At 43.5% G+C, this 19753-nt stretch overlaps 1 protein-coding gene across 2 annotated transcripts in view; it reads right to left on the bottom strand.

Annotated features, from left to right (window-relative positions):
- Positions 1-2602: 2602 nt before the first annotated feature.
- The window catches only part of MPP7 (MAGUK p55 scaffold protein 7), a 372855-nt gene continuing 355704 nt past the window's right edge, over positions 2603-19753 (bottom strand). For both annotated transcript variants that reach the window (XM_083188909.1, XM_083188910.1), the window contains 2 exons: positions 12405-12548; positions 2603-4156 (listed from right to left, as the gene is read on the bottom strand). In XM_083188909.1, the coding sequence (XP_083045035.1) occupies positions 3977-4156; positions 12405-12548 (324 nt within the window). In that variant the 3' untranslated portion in view covers positions 2603-3976. The remainder of the gene's footprint in view (positions 4157-12404; positions 12549-19753) is intronic.

Genomic DNA, 19753 nt, shown 5'->3' with positions numbered 1-19753 from the left:
TTGACAGCAACTGTACTCCCAGAATTTATTTACATACTGTACATGAAAATAATAAAACACTGGTCCATAATGTCATATGTGGAGTAAGAATAAATGGGTTCAATATAAACACTTGTTCTAAGCCAGTAATGGCTAACCTTGACACGTCAGCTGCTGTTGAACTACACATCCCAGCATGCCCTGCTACAGTTTTACTATTTGGCCATGCTGAAACTGATGCAGGACATGCTGGGATGTGTAGTTCAACAACAGCTGGCGTGTCAAGGATAGCCATCACTGTTCTAAGCGGTTATCGCTGCATGGATGGTAGACAAGGCTATTGGTAGTGGTCCTTAATTATTCACTTAAGATAATGAAAATGTATCTTTAAAATCACCTTTTCTGACCTTGTAAATGACAATAAGTCTGTAAATATTAACAGTTCACTCCTACAAACAATATATTTGTAAGTGAGTTTTTTTTAAATGGAATCTTACCTAAGAAATAAGTTCCTCTCAGACCTGTTACAACGCTGACTAGTCGGATCTGTAACAGGGTTTTTAAATACTCCAGATTAACAGATTTTCCTCCACATTTGAAATTATGGACCCGTACGAGATGTAGTGTGGCTGAGGAATGAGCCTCAATGTGCAGTGAACACGTAGCACCATTATATAGTACGCAAAGCTGCCCAGTGTTGTGACTGTTTATCGCTTCCAGTATTACTCAGTGTGAAAGTGATCAACACCTCCCGTCTTCTAGTATGCAGCTCTTATGTATTCTACTAGAACTACAGTGCTGATATAAACATGACATCATAAACTTTATAAAGCAAACAGGGATAGTGCATTGTTTATATTGGATTTCTAACCAGTGTCAGACAGGGCACTTTGTGTCAGGCGGACAGAACTCTAGTCCGATGTCCATGGCACGCGTGGAACGCAGTTACCTGGACTGTGCACAGTCTTTATAAATCAGCAGTGCTCAGAGAGGTATATTCTGCAGCCTGTGCAATTTGTGATGTCAGTTAGTGATGACATACTGGTGACAGTTTGTGGCCATTCACAGAATAACATCTAAGAATCGACAAGTATTTACATAAAGATCACAGCTATTGGTTTACAATAAAACCGCTTGTCTAGATCCATGCATCATGTTACCATATTAATGGCCTCATCTAATTTGTACATCAGCCTCTGCCAGTTGCGTAAAAGGTGGGAAATATTTACATGGAATGTAAAAGACAAGGTATAATCCTCATTTATTGACCTCATAAGCATCAGCTTCAATACATATTTTCCTATGACAGCAGGTAGTAAATGACTATTTAACAGTCCTGATATTTGATAGTAACACACAGGATGATTTGACTGCAAAATGATTTTCAAGTTCCCTTTTCTATTTACATGTCACAGCCCATCAGTAGTACCATGTGTGATGCTAATTGGTGACATCTGCTGAAATGATCTACTTACAATACTAATGTGTGGGCAATTTCACTGCAGTGGTGTGTAACATATAACTGCACATCTTTTCTGAGAACCCATGACTAGGCTCACCGTACTACCCCTTTAAACTGGATTACTCAGGCTCTGTGGCTGTCTGACTTCATTTGCATTTCACCTGTGTCATTTATGAGTGTCCCGATTTGTACTGATATTATGGTAAGTCTAGCTATAGCTGATATTAAAATATTACCTGTATAGTTGTAAAAGGTTTAATCTCATCAAATTAAGGGTTCAAATAAAGTGTTCCCTCTGAATGGACAGGAAAGTTACTCACTGATTTATCAAGCTTCAAAAAGTGATAACACGGAGAGTGATAAACAGCCAGCCAATCAGCTACTAACTATATGTTACAGGCCTGGTTTGAAAAATGACAGGTAGGAGCTGATTGGCTGGTTGTTTATCACTCTCCATTTTATCACTTGTTTGAAGCTTAATAACTCTGGCCCTCAACATGACCAGTCACCTGCACATGGGGGCCGGGGGATGGGAGGAGGGGGCTATGTTGTGGGCTGTTGCTCCACACACATAATTGACCCATATGATACCAACACCAATATGTATGATTAAACTTGACCAGAGAAAAAAACAGTGTACAGTGCGATACAAAGTGCTATTTGTTATTGTGCTAAGGTTCTGCGTTACTCTTTGTGGCAGTGAGAATGTTAGCTAGTTTCTGTAGTGTTAATAGAACCGTCCTAACTTAAGTGATGTGTCCACATTCCAGTGATCAGTGTGTACAAGATACAGTATGTTTATACCACTAATTACAAACTGAGCACCCTGATGGGAAACAAGGGTAGATGTATGAAGCAGTGATAAGAGAGGAGATGTCTGCCATGGCAACCAATCAGCTTGGAAATAACATTTACCAAGTGCATGCTACAGTATAAAAGTATACATAACAGATGATTGGTTGTCACACTTATTTACTCTTACTACTACTTTATACATCTGCTCATTGAGGGTCAGATTTATTAAGCTTGGAGAAGAGATAAACTGGAGATAAAGCAGAGAAAAGGTAAAAGGAGAAAAAGCACCAGCCAATCAGCTGTGTTTGAAAAAGACAGTTGGGAGTTGATTGGCTGGTGCTTTATCTCCTTTTACCTTTTCTCCCCTTTATCTCCAGTTTATCTCTTCTCCAAGCTTTATAAATCTGCCCCTGAGTCTAGTTCTAGATCAGCTCAGTGTAATGCAGATAACAAATGAATTTGCCTTCAGTTAGATAGATGTCCACTTTATCACTTTCGAAGATTTGACAAATCTCCCCCTGACTTATTAACCCCCCCTGCCATCCACCAAAGAAAATGTGGGTAAAATAAAGGTTATTTAAAAAAGAAATTACCAAAAAGAACAAAACCCTATATCTGAGTACACATTTTCAGCCTATCATGGATTAGGATATCTAGTGTGTTACAGGTAATCTCACCATACATCTAGCTATTGTTTAATATGAGCTGATATGAATGCATTTATATGTCAGAAACCAGTGTCCCAGCAGTGCTAGCTCCCCTATAGCACATGTGCAGGAGCTGCTGTTTTCCAGTGTATAAAACCTCAATATTACCTTATTAGCTGCCAAGACGGTGCATCATTGTGTTCCAAGTGTCTTTGACAATGAACATTTTTTGACCTAATCATTATTGTATCACTAAGCAATTATTAGCACATTTTACCCTTCTGGCACCTACAGAGCTTAAATACTCAGTTCACACACACACACACACACACACACACACACACACACACACACACACACACACACACACACACACACACACACAAATAATAATATCAACAAGCCATAATGGATCCCTGTAAAAAAAACAAATATATATATATATAACTTGTTTCCAGCACATGTATTGCAGACATTGGGTCAGATGCACTAAGCTTCAAAAGTGATACAATGGAGAGTAATAAACAGCCATCCAATCAGCTCCTACCTACCATATCACAGACTGTGTTTGAAAAATGTCAGGCAGGAGCTGATTGGTTGGTTGTTCATCACTCTCCATTTTATCACTTTTGAAGCTTAGTGCATCTGGTCTATCTGGGCTGAGCCATTATTCAGACCAGTAGGAAGTACGAGGCATAAAGTACCTCACTGAAGTCACTACAGTAGGTGAAGCCTGCATTTTCACTGCCTATACACTGGCTGCTTCCATTGTGATTGGGGAACACATACACTATAAATTGAATCTGTAGGGATTTTAGCAAATGATATTACTGCACTGATGCCAACACAACATACAGACCTCTCCAAGTACACTTACTGCTTGACCCGGGCTTCACGTACTCTCATACATAAAAAAAACAGGTTTGTTTTATTTCTGCAATGCCTTAAGCAGTCTCTCAGGAAAAATAAAATTACACTTTAAAATAATTCCACCAAAGCGGATGAGAAAGCCCACCATGGTACACATGTATATTATTCATATAATAAAAAAATAACATAAAATAAAAACTATTTGTGTTGTGCGCTGTGGGGTTCAGGAATGGAGCCAGCTCACAGGTACCCAGCAGCTGTCAGCCTCCAGCCTGTCAAGTGTGGACTTCAGTTCATTGTATGCTGTGGTGAGGTCATCATTCACAATAACTCTGTCAAAGAAGTGGCCGTACTGGAGTTCCATGGCTTGTGCTGATCGAATCATTTCTTCAAAGTCTTCTTCCTGTAACACAGGTGATTAATGAAACGGACAGACGTAAGGAGAAGCAATATTCACATACTGTAGAGTGTATAATACATCAAATGCATCATCAATCAATGGTGGCTCCTGGCAGATATATCGGGCATCGGCTGTGTTGCACAGGGGTGTGGTAAAGGGATCCCGACAGTCATTAGCCCGACATCGGGATCCCGACTGCCCGAACTCAGACAGCATGGTGAGCGCAACAAAGCCCCTTGCGGGCTCGCTGCGCTAGCCACGCATTCTATTCTCCCTCTATGGGGGTTGTGGACCTTCACGAGGGAAAATAGCAGGTAGCCGTCGGGCACCCGTCTGTTAGCGTTTTGCCAGTGGGGATCCCAATGTCGGGTAAATGACTGTCGGGATCCCGACTGTCGGGACCGGGTCCGGCACCCGTTGCACAGCCGGTGTGATATATCTGTGAATGATGCCGCTCACACTTTTTTTTAAAATTCATTAATCTTTATTTTCAAATCCATTTCATACAAAAGACAATACTTTACACAAACATAATACACTTAAAATTACAATACAATTACAAGTCACCATTTTATATAGTATTCACTCTTATACCTCATATCAGTTCTTAATTCGTCTACATAGTAAAATATCCTTTTCAGAACAGTGCAGTCGGCCGAAATCTATTCCACAACTTATACAATGATATTTATTTATAATAGTTAGATTCTTACTATAATGATATTATTTATGTCTAAATTATATCCATTAGTGCCTATCTATATCTATATCACAATTCAATCCTCCATTGTTATATGTGTTTTTAGTGATAGCAAAACACTCGTAATGCCGCTCACACTTGCCGATGGTGGATAGGTATATACCGGACAGCATGTACACACCTAACAGTGCAGATTTTAAGCATATCCAGCTGAGGTACTAATCTCCTATATATTTGGCTACATCTGTCACTCAAAGTGGGTGTCTGTGTCTATAACGCTCTGTTCCTGGACTTTCCTCTTAATGTGTGATTGCCTTCATCTGTGCTGAACACCTTTCTGAGAAATTAACCTGTTTAAAACAGGTGATGGCAATCATACATTAAGGGGAAGTCTAGAAACAGAGCATTGTGTCCCTCCTGGAGAGGGTCATGTTGGGAGGTATGTGACAGAGAACCAGCCCAGTGAGCCCACAGACAGTGCCAGACACCCTCTGCCTTCCCGTGTTGCCCAGCACTGCTACTCCACAGCCACCAGGTGAGCGCCCCCCTCCCGCGATTTGCGGCAAAACCTCCCCCCCCACGCGCCCCCCCTCCCGCGATTCGCGGCAAAAACACCCGCTCCCCCGCGACCCCCCCTACCGCGATTCGCGGCAAAAACACCCGCTCCCCCGCGACCCCCCCTACCGCGATTCGCAGCAAAAACACCCCCGCGACCCCCCCCCCTCCCGCAATTCGCTGCAAAAAGAACCCCCCCACGACCCCTCCCGCAATTCGCGGCATAACCACCACCCGCGACCCCCCCCTCCCGCGAATCGCGGCAAACCCTCCCCCGTGACCCCCCCCCGATTCGCGGAAAAAACACCCCCCCCCGCGATTCGCGGCAAAAAGAACCCCCCCGCGACCCCCCCTTGCACGATTGGCGGCACCCCCCCTGCGACCCCCCTCCCGCGATTCGCGGCACCCCCCCCCCCCCCTGCAATTCGCAGCAGCCCCAGGATTAAATGGCACATGCAAAACACTGACATGGCTATGGTCGACAATGAAAAAGGTTGACATGAGTTTTTGAAGATTTATTTTTAATTTTTTTTAATTTTTTCATATTCATTGTCATGTGTCGACATGGACACCAATGAAGTGGCACACTTATGTCAACATTTACATGTGTTGACCTTTCTGTGTTGATTTTTTTCTTGTGGCGATTCGCGTCACACCCCCCGCAACCCCCCCCCTCCCGCAAATCGCGGCACCCCCAGGATTAAATGGCACATGCAAAACACTGGCACGGCTATGGTCGACAATGAAAAAGGTTGACATGACTTTTTGAAGATTTATTTCATTTTTTGAATGTTTTCATATTCATTGTCATGTGTCAACATGGACACCAATGAAGTGGCACACTTATGTCAACATTTACATGTGTTGACCTTTCTGTGTTGATTTTTTTCTTGTGGCGATTCGCGTCACACCCCCCGCAACCCCCCCCCCTCCCGCAAATCGCGGCACCCCCCGCGATTCGCGGCAGCCCCAGGATTAAATGGCACATGCAAAACACTGGCACGGCTATGGTCGACAATGAAAAAGGTTGACATGACTTTTTGAAGATTTATTTCATTTTTTGAATGTTTTCATATTCATTGTCATGTGTCAACATGGACACCAATGAAGTGGCACACTTATGTCAACATTTACATGTGTTGACCTTTCTGTGTTGATTTTTTCTTGTGGCGATTCGCGTCACACCCCCCCCCCCCGCAACCCCCCCTCCCGCGATTCGCGGCACCCCCCGTGACCCCCCACCTCCCGCAATTCGCGACAACCCCCCACCGGAACCCCTGTGAACCCCGCCCTCCCGCGATTCGCGGCACCCAACCCCGCGACCCCCCCCCTCCCGCAATTCGCGGCACCCCCCGTGATTCGCGGCAGCTCCAGAATTAAATTGCACATGGAAAACACTGACATGGCTATGGTCGACAATGAAAAAGGTTGACATGAGTTTTTGAAGTTTTTTTTTTTCATTTTTTGAATGTTTTCATATTCATTCTCATGTGTCGACATGGACACCAATGAAGTGCCACACTTATGTCAACATTTACATGTGTTGACCTTTCTGTGTTGATTTTTTCTTGTGGCGATTTGCGTCACACACCCACCCCACCCCTTCCCCCCCCACAACCCCCACTCCCGCGATTCACGGCACACACACACCTCCCCCGCGATTCTCGGCACCCCACCCCGTGACCCCCCCTCCCGTGATTCATGGCACACCCCCGCGACCCCCCCTCCCATGATTCGCCGCAACCCCCGCTCCGTAACCCCCCCTCCCGCGATTCGCGGCACCCACCCCTCCCGCAATTCGCGGCACCCCCCCCCCCCCCCACGATTCGCGGCAGCTCCAGAATTAAATTGCACATGGAAAACACTGACATGGCTATGGTCGACAATGAAAAAGGTTGACATGAGTTTTTGAAGTTTTTTTTTTTCATTTTTTGAATGTTTTCATATTCATTCTCATGTGTCGACATGGACACCAATGAAGTGCCACACTTATGTCAACATTTACATGTATTGACCTTTCTGTGTTGATTTTTTCTTGTGGCGATTCGCGTCACCCCCCCCCGCAACCCCCACTCCCGCAATTCACGGCACACACACACCCCCCCGCGATTCTTGGCACCCCACCCCGTGACCCCCCCTCCCGTGATTCACGGCACACCCCCCGCGACCCCCCCTACCATGATTCGCCGCAACCCCCGCCCCCGTAACCCCCCTCCCACGATTTGCGGCAACCCACCCCGCGACCCCCCTCCCGCGATTCTCTGCAATCCCTCCCCTCCCGCGATTCGCAGCATCCACCCCCCCACAACCCCCCCTCCTGCAATTCGCGGCACCCCCCGCGACCCCCCCTCCCGCGATTCGCGGACACCTAAGTTGCAATACAGGGCATCTTTCATACAATTCTAACCATATTTCTCATATACAAACGTTCACAAATTAAAGGGGCGCAGCCCCTTATGACGGTGTGAAGAGCGCCCGTAGGGCGCGATGAATCACCTAGTTAAGTAATCTGTGCTGAAGCCTGGATATCACTAAAATCTGGACCAAAAAGGGTGGTACACACAGTGCAATGTACTTTCTATTCAATCAAATCAGGAGCAAACGGCGTAGTGTACACAATCGATTTAGACTATACAGCACAGATCTGTACTATATAGTCTTGCCTGCAGTCTATTTTTCTATTCGATTTCGATGCCGTGCATCGGGATCGAATCTAATTCAAATGCATTCGATTTTGGTTATATAAGCAAAATAGAATAGAAAATAGACTACATAGAAACCTTTTGTATGGCCTATTAGTGTGTCTTGAGAAGTGTGTTGGGAAGTGTGTTGGGAATGCCTGCCCTACTAAATGCATTAAGCAGCCTTTTCAAAAGCAACTTAAAAAGTATGGTGCTTATCCATTATACAGTATATTAGTATTCATTCTAGCACCTGCCATCTTTGAAAACCCATGCAGTTCCTCTTCCCTGTCTGGGCTGTCGCTGTCTGCTGTGGTGTTTCTAGCTCTGGTTTGGTTTGCATATCAGCACTGATATACAGACCACACTGTGCTAGAAGCACTACAGCAGACAGCGACACCCCAGGCAGAGAAGAGGAACTGCATGGGTTTTCAAAGATGGCAGGTGCTAGAATGAACAATAATATATCATGGCAGTGCAGTGCAGAAAGCAGAGCCTAATTAATAGTAATGCAATCATCTAGCTAGACCAATTAATACAGGAGAGCTACATTTTCTGTTCTGTGGCATATTCATCTTATTCTGCATTTAGGTGTGTGACATTTTTTAAGTTTTTAAAATCTGAATTTGCCAATTAAGGTTCTACTTAGAATTCATCCGTGTTTTATCTGGGTACTTTTACCTTATCATGTATGACCCGCACAATAGAATGACTGACTCAGTCCTATTGATACACAATACATTCAGCAAAAAGCAGAGATTACAAATATAGAGTGGAATTGCACAGAAATTGTAGATTGTATCACGGTGCTCTTCTGCAAAATGGCTTGTTTTACAATGCATTTTATTTGTGAGATAATCAGTTGCTTGTTTGCTTATAACTGGTATGCTATGAGCTGCAGTTTGAGCTTTTTGTCCTATATCACAATCAGTTTCGATATTATATTGTGGCTTCCATCCATTTCGAAAATGGCGGTGCTTACAGTACATTTACACTTCCACTTTTTAAGAGCGCTGGAGTGCAACCACAGACCAATATATTTTACCACCATATATGGAAAAAACATGGACTACAAACAGAAGGGCAATACAACGTAACAACCTAACACCACAAGACTCATTTTTTATTGACTGAATACCAGACTAGTAGAGGTTTGGGTTTTCTGAGAGAGTGTTGAGTAAGAATTTATCTTTATTATAAAATGTCTATTCATTAAAGTGGACATGTAGTGTACCTGCAGTGCAGCCATTTTAAGGGTCTATGGGAATGCATCCAACCCATTCACTAGAAACTAGTGACAGAGACAGACTAGCAATTGACAAGCCACGTGTCGCAGTCAGCTTCAACTGAGGGCATCTCAGAACACTGTATATATATTCTGTAAGGTTTGGGACACAGCCAGACAAACTGCTTCCAGCTTCCTGCCTCTCATTACAGCAGACTCCATACACCAGTGTTCACATGTTCCCTTTCCTCCTATGTTTAAAGTCAATTATATTGGATGCACAAACAGAAACACAAGAGACCACAAGCTAATGAGATGTATATGTCCTTTCTGTCAATGGATTCTTTTGCTAACCAAGCTTAACGAGTATATATCTCTGGCATGTTCCTGTGTTTACCAACAGCTCAAACCAATAAAGTGATGATTTGCATGGACAAACTAGCGGTCAGGGAACAAGGAGACTGTACACGAAATGACTACAGATGGAGAATTCTTCTGAAGCAAGACTGGATATATGAAGCTTGTAATCTGATTGCCTGCATGTTTATTAGCTATGTTTATTCAGCAAAGGAAATAATGCAAAACAAGCACATTAATGGAATAGTCTAGTTTAGTCCCAAATGAAATGGCAGGAAGGAATTATCAGTGTTTATTAAAAAAAGAAAAGCCTGCTTTCCACCAAATTGTTTCATTGCTGCGGGGGGCATATAGATGTAATGCAGGAGACAAGCAACACACCCTGCACAGGCGACACAAAGTGGCAACAATACACCTTCCTCTTTTCTGTACAGGGGCACCAATCAGCTCTAACAGCCGTACATACTTACCTACTGTCTGGGGGATGGGTGGGTGCAAGGGGTCTGATAAATGCCATTTTTCTGAGATGACATGCATGAGTGCACCATAGCTCTGGAGTGACAAAGCCTGAGTGAGCCATTGACCTGGGATGACACGCCTGAGTACGCCATTGGTCTAGGTTCACACGCATGTGAGTCCACCATTGTTCATTGTTCTGGGATGAAATACGTCAGTGCTCTGGAATGACACATGCCAGTGCGCCATTGTCCTGGGATGACAAGCGTGAGTATGCCATTGATCTGGGATGACACATGGGAGTACGCCATTACTCTGGGATCACACATGTAAGTGCGCCAATGCTCTAGAACAGTGGTTCCCAACCTTTTTTCTCTCCCGTACCCCTTGATTAGGCTTTTCATTGATAAGTACCCCCTCCTTTTTATTTTGAAATATGGACAGTACTTAGCGGTATGCGGATCCTTATGCATGTCCTTATATTAAGGAGGAGCGGAGGAGTGGTATACAGCAAGGAATCATGCCCTTCTGTGTCTAGACACTGGTTGTGTATTATCTCCAGAATACCCGCTAACACCAGTAGGATTAATGCCGCTGTTTCCTCCACCGTTGTCAGTGCTGGGCAGATGACTGCTGATGTCTGAGGGCAGCATGGGAAGCTCCCAGTGGATTGCTGGTCAGGTATAGGACACAACATGGTTTGGCTCCATGGCAATGGGTCTTCTTCAGCCATCAAAAGACCTTTTCATCGTCTGCCATTACCAATATTATTTTCAAGTACCCCCAACTGGTCTGCAGAGTACCCCCAGGGGTACTAGTACCCCAGGTTGGGAACCACTGCTCTAGAATGACACATGTGTGGGTGCACCATTGATCTGCGATGACATACGTCAGTTCAACAATGTCTCACCATTATCCAGGGATGAAACTTGTCGGTGCGCCATTCCTCTGGGATGACAAGTCAGTGAGCTATTGCTCTGGAATGACACATGCCAGTGCGCCATTGTCCTGGAATGGAATGTGTCAGTGCGCCATTTCTCTGGGGTGGCACGTGTCAGTGCGCCATTACTCTATGGCGACACGTCAGTGTGCCATTGCTCTAAAATGGTACACATCAGTCCGCAATAGTACCGCGATGACTTGTGTCATTCCACCTTTGTTGTGTCATTCCACCAGTACAACATTGTTTTGGGCGTGTGAGTTTACTATTGTTCTGGGATGACATGGGAACACAATAAAAAAGTTCATTTTCCAAATGAATTTACTGAATAATATCTGATATAACCAGGGGACCCCTCAAACAGATGCTGGGACTACATGAGGCTCATCTCATCTATTACATGGTGCACAGGCTAAAAGATTGTATGCGTGAATGCTTCTATAACGGCTATTGGGTAAAATTCTAATATTCCTAATTACTTTTTACTACTGCTCTAAATAAAGATAATGAGCATTTTCTGCCAAATACCCAATACATTTAAATTTTTGTGATTGTATAAATCCCTATGCATAATCCCTTAATTGGAAGACTGAAAATGTTTTAAATAATAAAGATTTATACAGAAAATAACAGTTTGCTCTAGAAATACACACAATAAAACTTGTTGCCACGTTACCTTTAACAGGCATTATTATATATGGGACTTTCATGCTGTAAGTGGGAAATAAAATCTATTTAAGAAACACAATACAGTTCATGGACTGCATAATCTGTGGTCTGGAATTCTTCATTTTATATATTCTGATATTACAGTATGATTATATGATTGACACTGAACCTAGAAATTTGTACAGAAGTCACAGAACGCCCCCCATCCCCCCCCCCAAAAAAAACAACAACAACAAATTAAAATAATAATTCCATGCTATATTCTGGAGCAGGCATGTCCAACCTATGGCCCTCCAGCTGTTGTGAAACTGCACATCCCAGCATGCTTTGCAATAGTTTTAGCATCCCCTAATAGCAAAACTGTGGCAAGGCATGATGGGACTTGTAGTTTCACAACAGCTGGAGGGCCATAGTTTGGACATGCCTGTTCTAGAGAATCCAGAAGCATTTCTGTGCTGGGATGCGGCAGGCAATCAACACTAATAAGGTCGACCACTACTGGTCGACACATTCAGAGGTCGACATGGTCATTAGGTTTTCCTGGGGTTTTTTTTCCATACTTTACCATCCAAGTGGAAACCAACGGCTTAGAAAAAAATGTTTAAACCTACACCCCATGATAAATGACAGCCATTCAGCCTCTTGGGAGGCAAATGCAGAACACTTACTGTAAAATGCTTTGATGATCCTCGCTCATCTTTGCTGGAGATAACTTTGGAGTTCCTTCTTGTCTCTCTCAAGCGTTCAATAGACGGAGGCTTGACGAATATGACAAAAGGCTTAAATTCATATGTCCTTAAGTGTTTTATGCTCTACAAGTGGGGGGAGAAAAAATTAGACATCCGTCTCCTGAAAATAGAGGCATTTAATAATAGGAAACATATTACATTTTTCAAATATGTATGCAAGTGTGCTAACATTTCCTTTAAAACCACTTACTGTATATCTGCTGTTATGTCTTTGGTTAGCAGGCTTTCATTTCCACACGCTTTGCCAGTCCTGGAAAGTCTGATCAGTTTGGCAGGTGTTAGGCTTACCACAGCCAGTAGGCATGTTTATGCCCAAAGCTTACACTCTGCTTTTTGAATTTGGTGGCAATTATATTTCAAGCAGACCTATGTCAACATACGGAATGGATATTTTCACTTCTAACTAAGCCCAGAGGCCGTTTGTTCACCGTCAGCCACCATTGCTGTCTATTAATAATTCCCCTCTCAACTACAGAGGGTGATGTCATACCTGGACTGGGAGCTACATTAAAGGCAGCCGTGAAAACCTGGACATTTTCAATTTTATTTCTTTTTTTTGTGCATAAAAAAAGCCCAAATGTGTTTGATCCAGTGGATGTTCTTGCCGCATTACCCTCACTGTTTATGTAAGGAGAGGATCAGCTCAGTGTTTGTCTATTGGCAACAAAAATGTTCACATGGAATTTAAATAAAATAGGTCAAGGAAGCGTCTTCCACTCACAGCACGTAGCCTTAATACTCCGCTACTGAGAGGTTCCACGCTGCCTGCAATGCCTGATAGGATACAGTCATACTGTAGAAGTGGTTCTAGGTAAGGAATCTCTTTTATTGTAGGAGCTGGAGGTAATGTCAGAAAATTATGTATTTTATATTGAGATTTTCAAATGTTATTTGATAAGGACTGTTATCATGTTAGTCAACATGATAACAGTCCTTATACTTCTTCAATTAGCACTAATAGATCAGTACTGGTAAGTAATCTGGGAAGCTCCCCTCCCCAACCCAATCCCTGGTCAGACACTAATGTAGGATACACACCAGAACGACTTGGGCTAAAATGACCCAATTTAGATAAAATCTCGACCGACTGTATGTAAATTGAGCATGTTTTGCGCCATTTCAGATCCGATCCCTATCCGTTGCGCGGACCCGCGGGTCATTTCGTCGTTTTTCAGATCGTACCTGCAGCAGGTAGGATCTGAAAATTACCATTCAAGTGGGTACAGGTTGCGATCTGATCGGGATCAGATCGGATGAAGATCGTGAACGATCTGCATCATTCTGGTGTGTACCGGGCATAACCCTCACCCAGGAATTAATTTATGGTCATAGCCTTTATTACAGAATTGAGGGGAATTATTCATTTCTATACAACAGAAATTAATAAACATCCAGAAGCCATGCAATCAGGGCTCTAGACATTACAGGTAGCAAGTTCTTCTGTAGCAGAAGAACATGATAGTTACTGACATTCCAAGTGGTGAGGGTGTGGTATAATTACCCAACAGTCGGGATTCCGACAGTCATTAGTCAGATGTCGGAATCCCGACTGCACAGCGTGGGGAGCGCAATGAAGCGCCTTGCGGGCTATTTTACTCTCCCTCTATGGGAGTTGTGGACCCCCACGAGGGAGCAGTCGGGATTCCGACATCGGAGTAATGACTGTCGGAATCCCAACTGTCGGGGAGCCGTCCGGCACCCGGTGGTGACTATGTGAATCTGAATCCGCTTTATTGGCCAGGTATACTTGAGTATTCTAGGAATTAGATTTGGATTGCTGTGCAACAGCTGGTTCGGTAATAGTTCAGCAGTGACAGTACAGATATACATAGTACATACAGGTATACGTTAGATGTACCCTGGGGGTTATAGACGCAGGGAACATATATTCGCTGAGCTGCACAGCTATCACACAGGGAACAGATACTCACCGAGCTGCACAGTGGTAATAAACCATATATTTGTGCGTAGCTCAAGTTCACCTTCTATAAAAAAATCAGGGTTTCAACCTTACTAGAAAAACATTACTGACCTAAACATGGAAATACTTTCTATCCCTTTATATGGGCAATCAGAAGCGTACTGTAACTACACACCACAACGGAACTGACCCCAAGGATGCCAAATAGGCGCAATCTGCTCAATTTCATCAATTTCTTTTGTAATTGTATCAATAAAATGTCTTTATCTTAGGGGGGTTCTGTAAAACAAATGGTGATATACTGTACTCCCAGGTGCCACAATTCAAGAAAGATTAGGAACCACTGGATTAAAAAGAAAACATTAGAATCAGTAATTCATGTTCATCAAGAACCATTAAACCCAGCATTTATCTGCATACTGTTTTCATACCTAACATTTCTGGAATTGCAAAGCTACTGTTCTCTGTTGTCATCCAAATAAGTCAATTTAAGTAAATGAGTAAAATTGGTGGCTGCCAGAAATGGTCTTACAGTAATTAGGGTTCCAGTCCGCTATTCTGATGCACATATGACATGTCGCGTATAGGCATTCAGTATAAATATATAGACACACGCCATTTTATTCAGTACAGAGTTCCCATAGTGGATATAACATTCATCTATCTAGTTTTTTCTTTAATAAGAGGCACCATGTATTTTTGGTTTGATTGTCCTGTACTGCAGGAACGTATATGAAAGTCATACATCATATATCAAATCTAAAGTCTTGCTTTCTTTCTCCGCTTTTAAAGCTATGTGACCCTTTTACCCTACGCGAGCTTTACCTAGAACTTCCTTCTTAGGCACAGCTAGAAATGGTGTTGCTAATGAATCCATTATTTAATGCACGTTCAGACTGCCCATGGAAAATGTCCAAATAATAAAGCTATTGTTATAACATGGTGCAGAGCGCTGCAGTGTGCCAGCACAGCCAGTGAGATCCCAGCCGTCCGCTGGTGATGCAGAGGCAGGATAATTACAATGGAAACCAGTCAAAATGCTGTAAGTGCTCCAGGAGAAAAGGGAGAACGAGCAGATGTTTATTCAATATCTCAAACTGAATTTACCTCAAAGTGTCTTAAAACACAATGTTTGACAACATTTTTATTTCATGTTTATATAATCATCATTATGTTTTATTTATAAAGCAGCACTGTAGTTCTAAGCTGCCAGTATAATGGGGCATATACACGGGGCGATGTAAGCCCTATTTCTAAAGGCTCCCATACAGTACATTAGGCCTGTTTGCCCCAACAGCTCCCCTAGGAGGGCTCTCACATGATTTGGCACTTGATGTGATAAATGCAAAACTTGGGCTCTGGGCTGCCTGTCCGACCTCCCAACTGATCCCCACAGGACCACGCATTGGGTTGGATGGGATGTCAAAACATGAGATTTGGATAGAAATTCGGATTGGGATAGAAATTCAGCCCGGGAACGGTGTGTGTGTGCTGACGATACAGCCCAGGGGCGGGGGGGCACTACTCACCATCCTCGTCGTCATCGGACAGCGACCAGTGGCCGCAGCTGGTCACAGAGTACAGCATCGCCCAAAACAAATATGGCCGCCGCATATGTAATTATAATATATTCATATATGTGGCTGCCATATTTGTTTTGGGCGATGCTGTACTCTGTGACCACCTGGCAATGGTGCCGTTTGTGACCAGGCTGCAGCCGCTTGGTTCCGGCAGCCCTGGAACCGCGGCCCAGCTGGAGGGACATCTGGTCCGGACAATCCGCCTCTGAATCTCACTGACTAGATCGCTTAGAAATGGATCTCATATCGCTCAGTGTGTACACCCTATAGCGATGGTGATGCACAGTTCCAAGCATAGACATCATCCACAGAAAGTCAATACACGCATAGTATATCCTGCTTACATTGCAGTGTTTTGCCTATTAGCATAGGCAAAATACTGCTCTGCACAGATTGCAGGTGCATCGCCTCTGTGCAACGATGTGTGCTGAGCGATCTGTACTTAGGCAGCTTGCTCAGCATGGGGCACCAGTCTCCCCGTGTGTACGAGGTTTTACAATCAGCAAATCATTCCTAGAAATAGTAGGACATACTGTAGAATGCTGCTGTTAGAGGAAGGACACACGAGTGAAGGCACTCCGATGGTTAGCTTATCCTGCTGCACCAACACAGCCTACTTACCATGGTGGCCTTAAAATAATGTATGTTGTTCCCCATAGAGGAGGGTTTACTTTGCTGTGATGCTCTGGCACTACTTAATGACAGTAGTATAAATATAAATCATGTGGCAGATGTTGGGTTATACTGCCCATTTACAATGGACAGATTGCATCAGCTTTCTTACATCATCAAGTACGGTGTATTTATTTTTTATGGTCCTTTGTTATGGCACAGATCTTCTGTGCTCCATCCACTGTATACAAAGAGCAGAATTATGTCATATCCAAGGACAATGGAAACAACTGTGCACAAGGATATAAAGATATGGCTGAAAAACAAAGAGTATAGCCCAAAAGAATATGAACTCTGGTAAAAGTTATCAATACTTTGAAAAACTTTATTGTTCACATACAAAGCGGGACATGTAGTCAGAAACTCTTTTATAAACTGTGTTTTTATGTGTATATATAGCAGCCATTTAGAACAGCCGAGCCCCTGTTATGAATATACTACAGTAAAGCAGTCACAGAACATATCTCCTGACAGACTTCAGAGGGATCTGTAACACATTTAGGTGTGCACTTTTACAGCTCTATAAATGGGACTTCCCACTGAGTACAAAGTTTTGTATAATGATAATTTAACTTTCAAAACTCCATCCAAGATCTTTGGCAAGAATTAGAGATACTGCTGAGTAAGCACAAGGAGACCAATACTCGCTGAGTCAGGTGGGCATCATAAAACTGAGGGATTGTGCTAGAATGGCAATAAAATCTTAGGAAGACTAAATTAACAATGTCCCAAGTGTGCTCTTAAGAAGTAGCTGCTTGAAAACTTCATAAATGGAATAAAGGGATAAGTCCGAATCGCAAAGGACATTTACAAGAACAAAGAAACTTGCAGGTATGTGGAAATAAGAAAACGTCAGACTGGTGTTATGCAGAATACACTAGGATCAGAGTCTCCGTGTGTAGTTCTCGATCACAGGTGCCTCAGATACAGAGGTGTCTATTCAGCAAGAAGGAATTAGATATCTGAATCCCCCGATGTGCACAAGGGGCAAAATATACAATGGGTCGGTGGACTTTGGCAAAGACGCATGAAATTCAGAAAGTATTTGGGCTATGGCAGCACAAAACAGTCTGACATGTGTAGGCAGTTACACACAGGGATGCTTTCTGTGCCTTTCTCCCATGTGATTCTGACCCAGGGTCCTATGCATTCATCCAGAGGTGTCAAAGATTGCAGCTACCACAGACATAAGGTCTGCATGCATGGCAACACAAGGCTCAGCACGGTAGCACCTCTTATTATGTTTACAATTGTGGTGTGCCGTCTAGCTCCCCCTTTGCTCTGAATTTGTGTATATAATGTACACTTGAAGATAGAGACACCTTCTACTAGGACTAACACCCCTCTTATCTGCCCTTAGGTGATTTTATTTAAGTACAGATCCTTGTTTATCTATATATTAGAAGTAGCAGTATTATGGGTAAGTCCTAGATAAATGTATATAATGTGTTTCTATATTATTGACCCACCTGATGCGGTTTACCCTGACGTGGTAAGTGGGCATGCATTTTTGCCCATTTGATTAGAACCTTGTTTATAATCAGGGGCGGATCCAGGATAAAATGACAGGGGGGGCACCATGATAAAAAAGGGTTTGGGTGGGGGAGGGGCGGTGTTAGTGGTGCCAGTGTACATGCTAAGAGAGCAGCAGGAGAGGGTGGGAATGGAATTAAAAATAGGCCCTGGCATTTAAAGCACGCAGTCCCACCATGGCGACAAAAGTTAGGGATGTAGTTGAAACATGGATTGTGTCAAAATTCACATAATGCCACACGGATTGAGCCAAAATTCACATAATGCCAAATGGATTGAGCCAAATGCATAAAATGCCATACTGATTGAGCCAAAATTCACATAATGCCACACAGATTAAGACAAAATTCACATAATGCCACACAGATTAAGCCAAAATTCACAATACACTTCATAAACAGGGATATTGTCCACCAAAGGCGCGCATTAAACATTTACACCATAATGTCCATTACACGTTAAGTTACACGCCATTATGTCCATTATGTGTTATGCCAAACACCATAATACCTATTAAAAATTATGCTACATAAGTGCTGCTTCTCTACATGCTCATTGCCAAGGGTTCCATGCTCATTGCCAGAGGTTCCATGCTCGTTGCCATGTGGGATTACATGCTCATTGCCAAGGGGGAATACATGCTCGTGGTAAATGGGGGACAGCCGCCGCCAGGCAGAAGTGATAGCCGCTGACAGTGGCAGAGCCTGGCTGTATTCAGAGCACTGCAGGTCCCGGCTATTTGAAATAATACCCCTTTCACATCAGAAAATGCATTCCCAGGTTGGCCCCTTTTACACCAGCCTAGTCCCTGCATTTTCTGGTGTGAGGGGGAGAGAAAACTACCCCTCCCCCCCTCCCCTCTTTAACCAGTTATCTCATTTAACCGGCTATATCTTCGGAACCAACTGACCTATTTACATGAGACAAGTACTATATTGAAGAACTTTTGAGTGGGCTTTGAATGATTTTGGTCCAGTGAAACTGAAACGTGTGGTTCCAGAGTTATCTGCCCTCAAAGAACATGAACAGCCATGAAATGACATTTCAAAAATAAAGAAATCGGTTTACATGCAATATCTCTGGAACCGATTAACCGATTTGGACCAGCCTGGTATCATATTGATGGTCCAGCGATTTGGAATTGAATGAAATCAACCACAAGCTTCTGTGATGCCAGGGCGGGATCTGGCAGCCGTCGGAACCGGGTGGGGGTCGGAATTGACGGGTCCCATATTATCCTATGGGGAAAAAACGTTACAGGTTTGCCAGGCGATATCTCCGGTTCCCGGGGGGTTAGAGACACGGGGCTGGGCTCATTGGAAAGCCCTGGTCCTCAGCTACAAAATAAATGACAGGGGGGGCACGTGCCCGGATGCCCCCCCCCCTGAATCCGCCACTGTTTATAATGTACAGTTTATTATAATTGTTTTGATTATCAATATTCTTTAGGTGCCTATACCTTGTCCGATATGAGTCCGATTTCACCCGAATCCGACAGATTGTGCCAAGATCAGGCTAAATTGGATGATCTGACATCCGATCCAACACGCGGGCCCATGGGC

The sequence above is a fragment of the Crinia signifera genome, chromosome 5, assembly GCF_055691185.1.
Source record: "Crinia signifera chromosome 5, ASM5569118v1, whole genome shotgun sequence".
NCBI lineage: Eukaryota > Metazoa > Chordata > Amphibia > Anura > Myobatrachidae > Crinia > Crinia signifera.
This window is presented reverse-complemented; position numbering and strand designations above follow the sequence as displayed.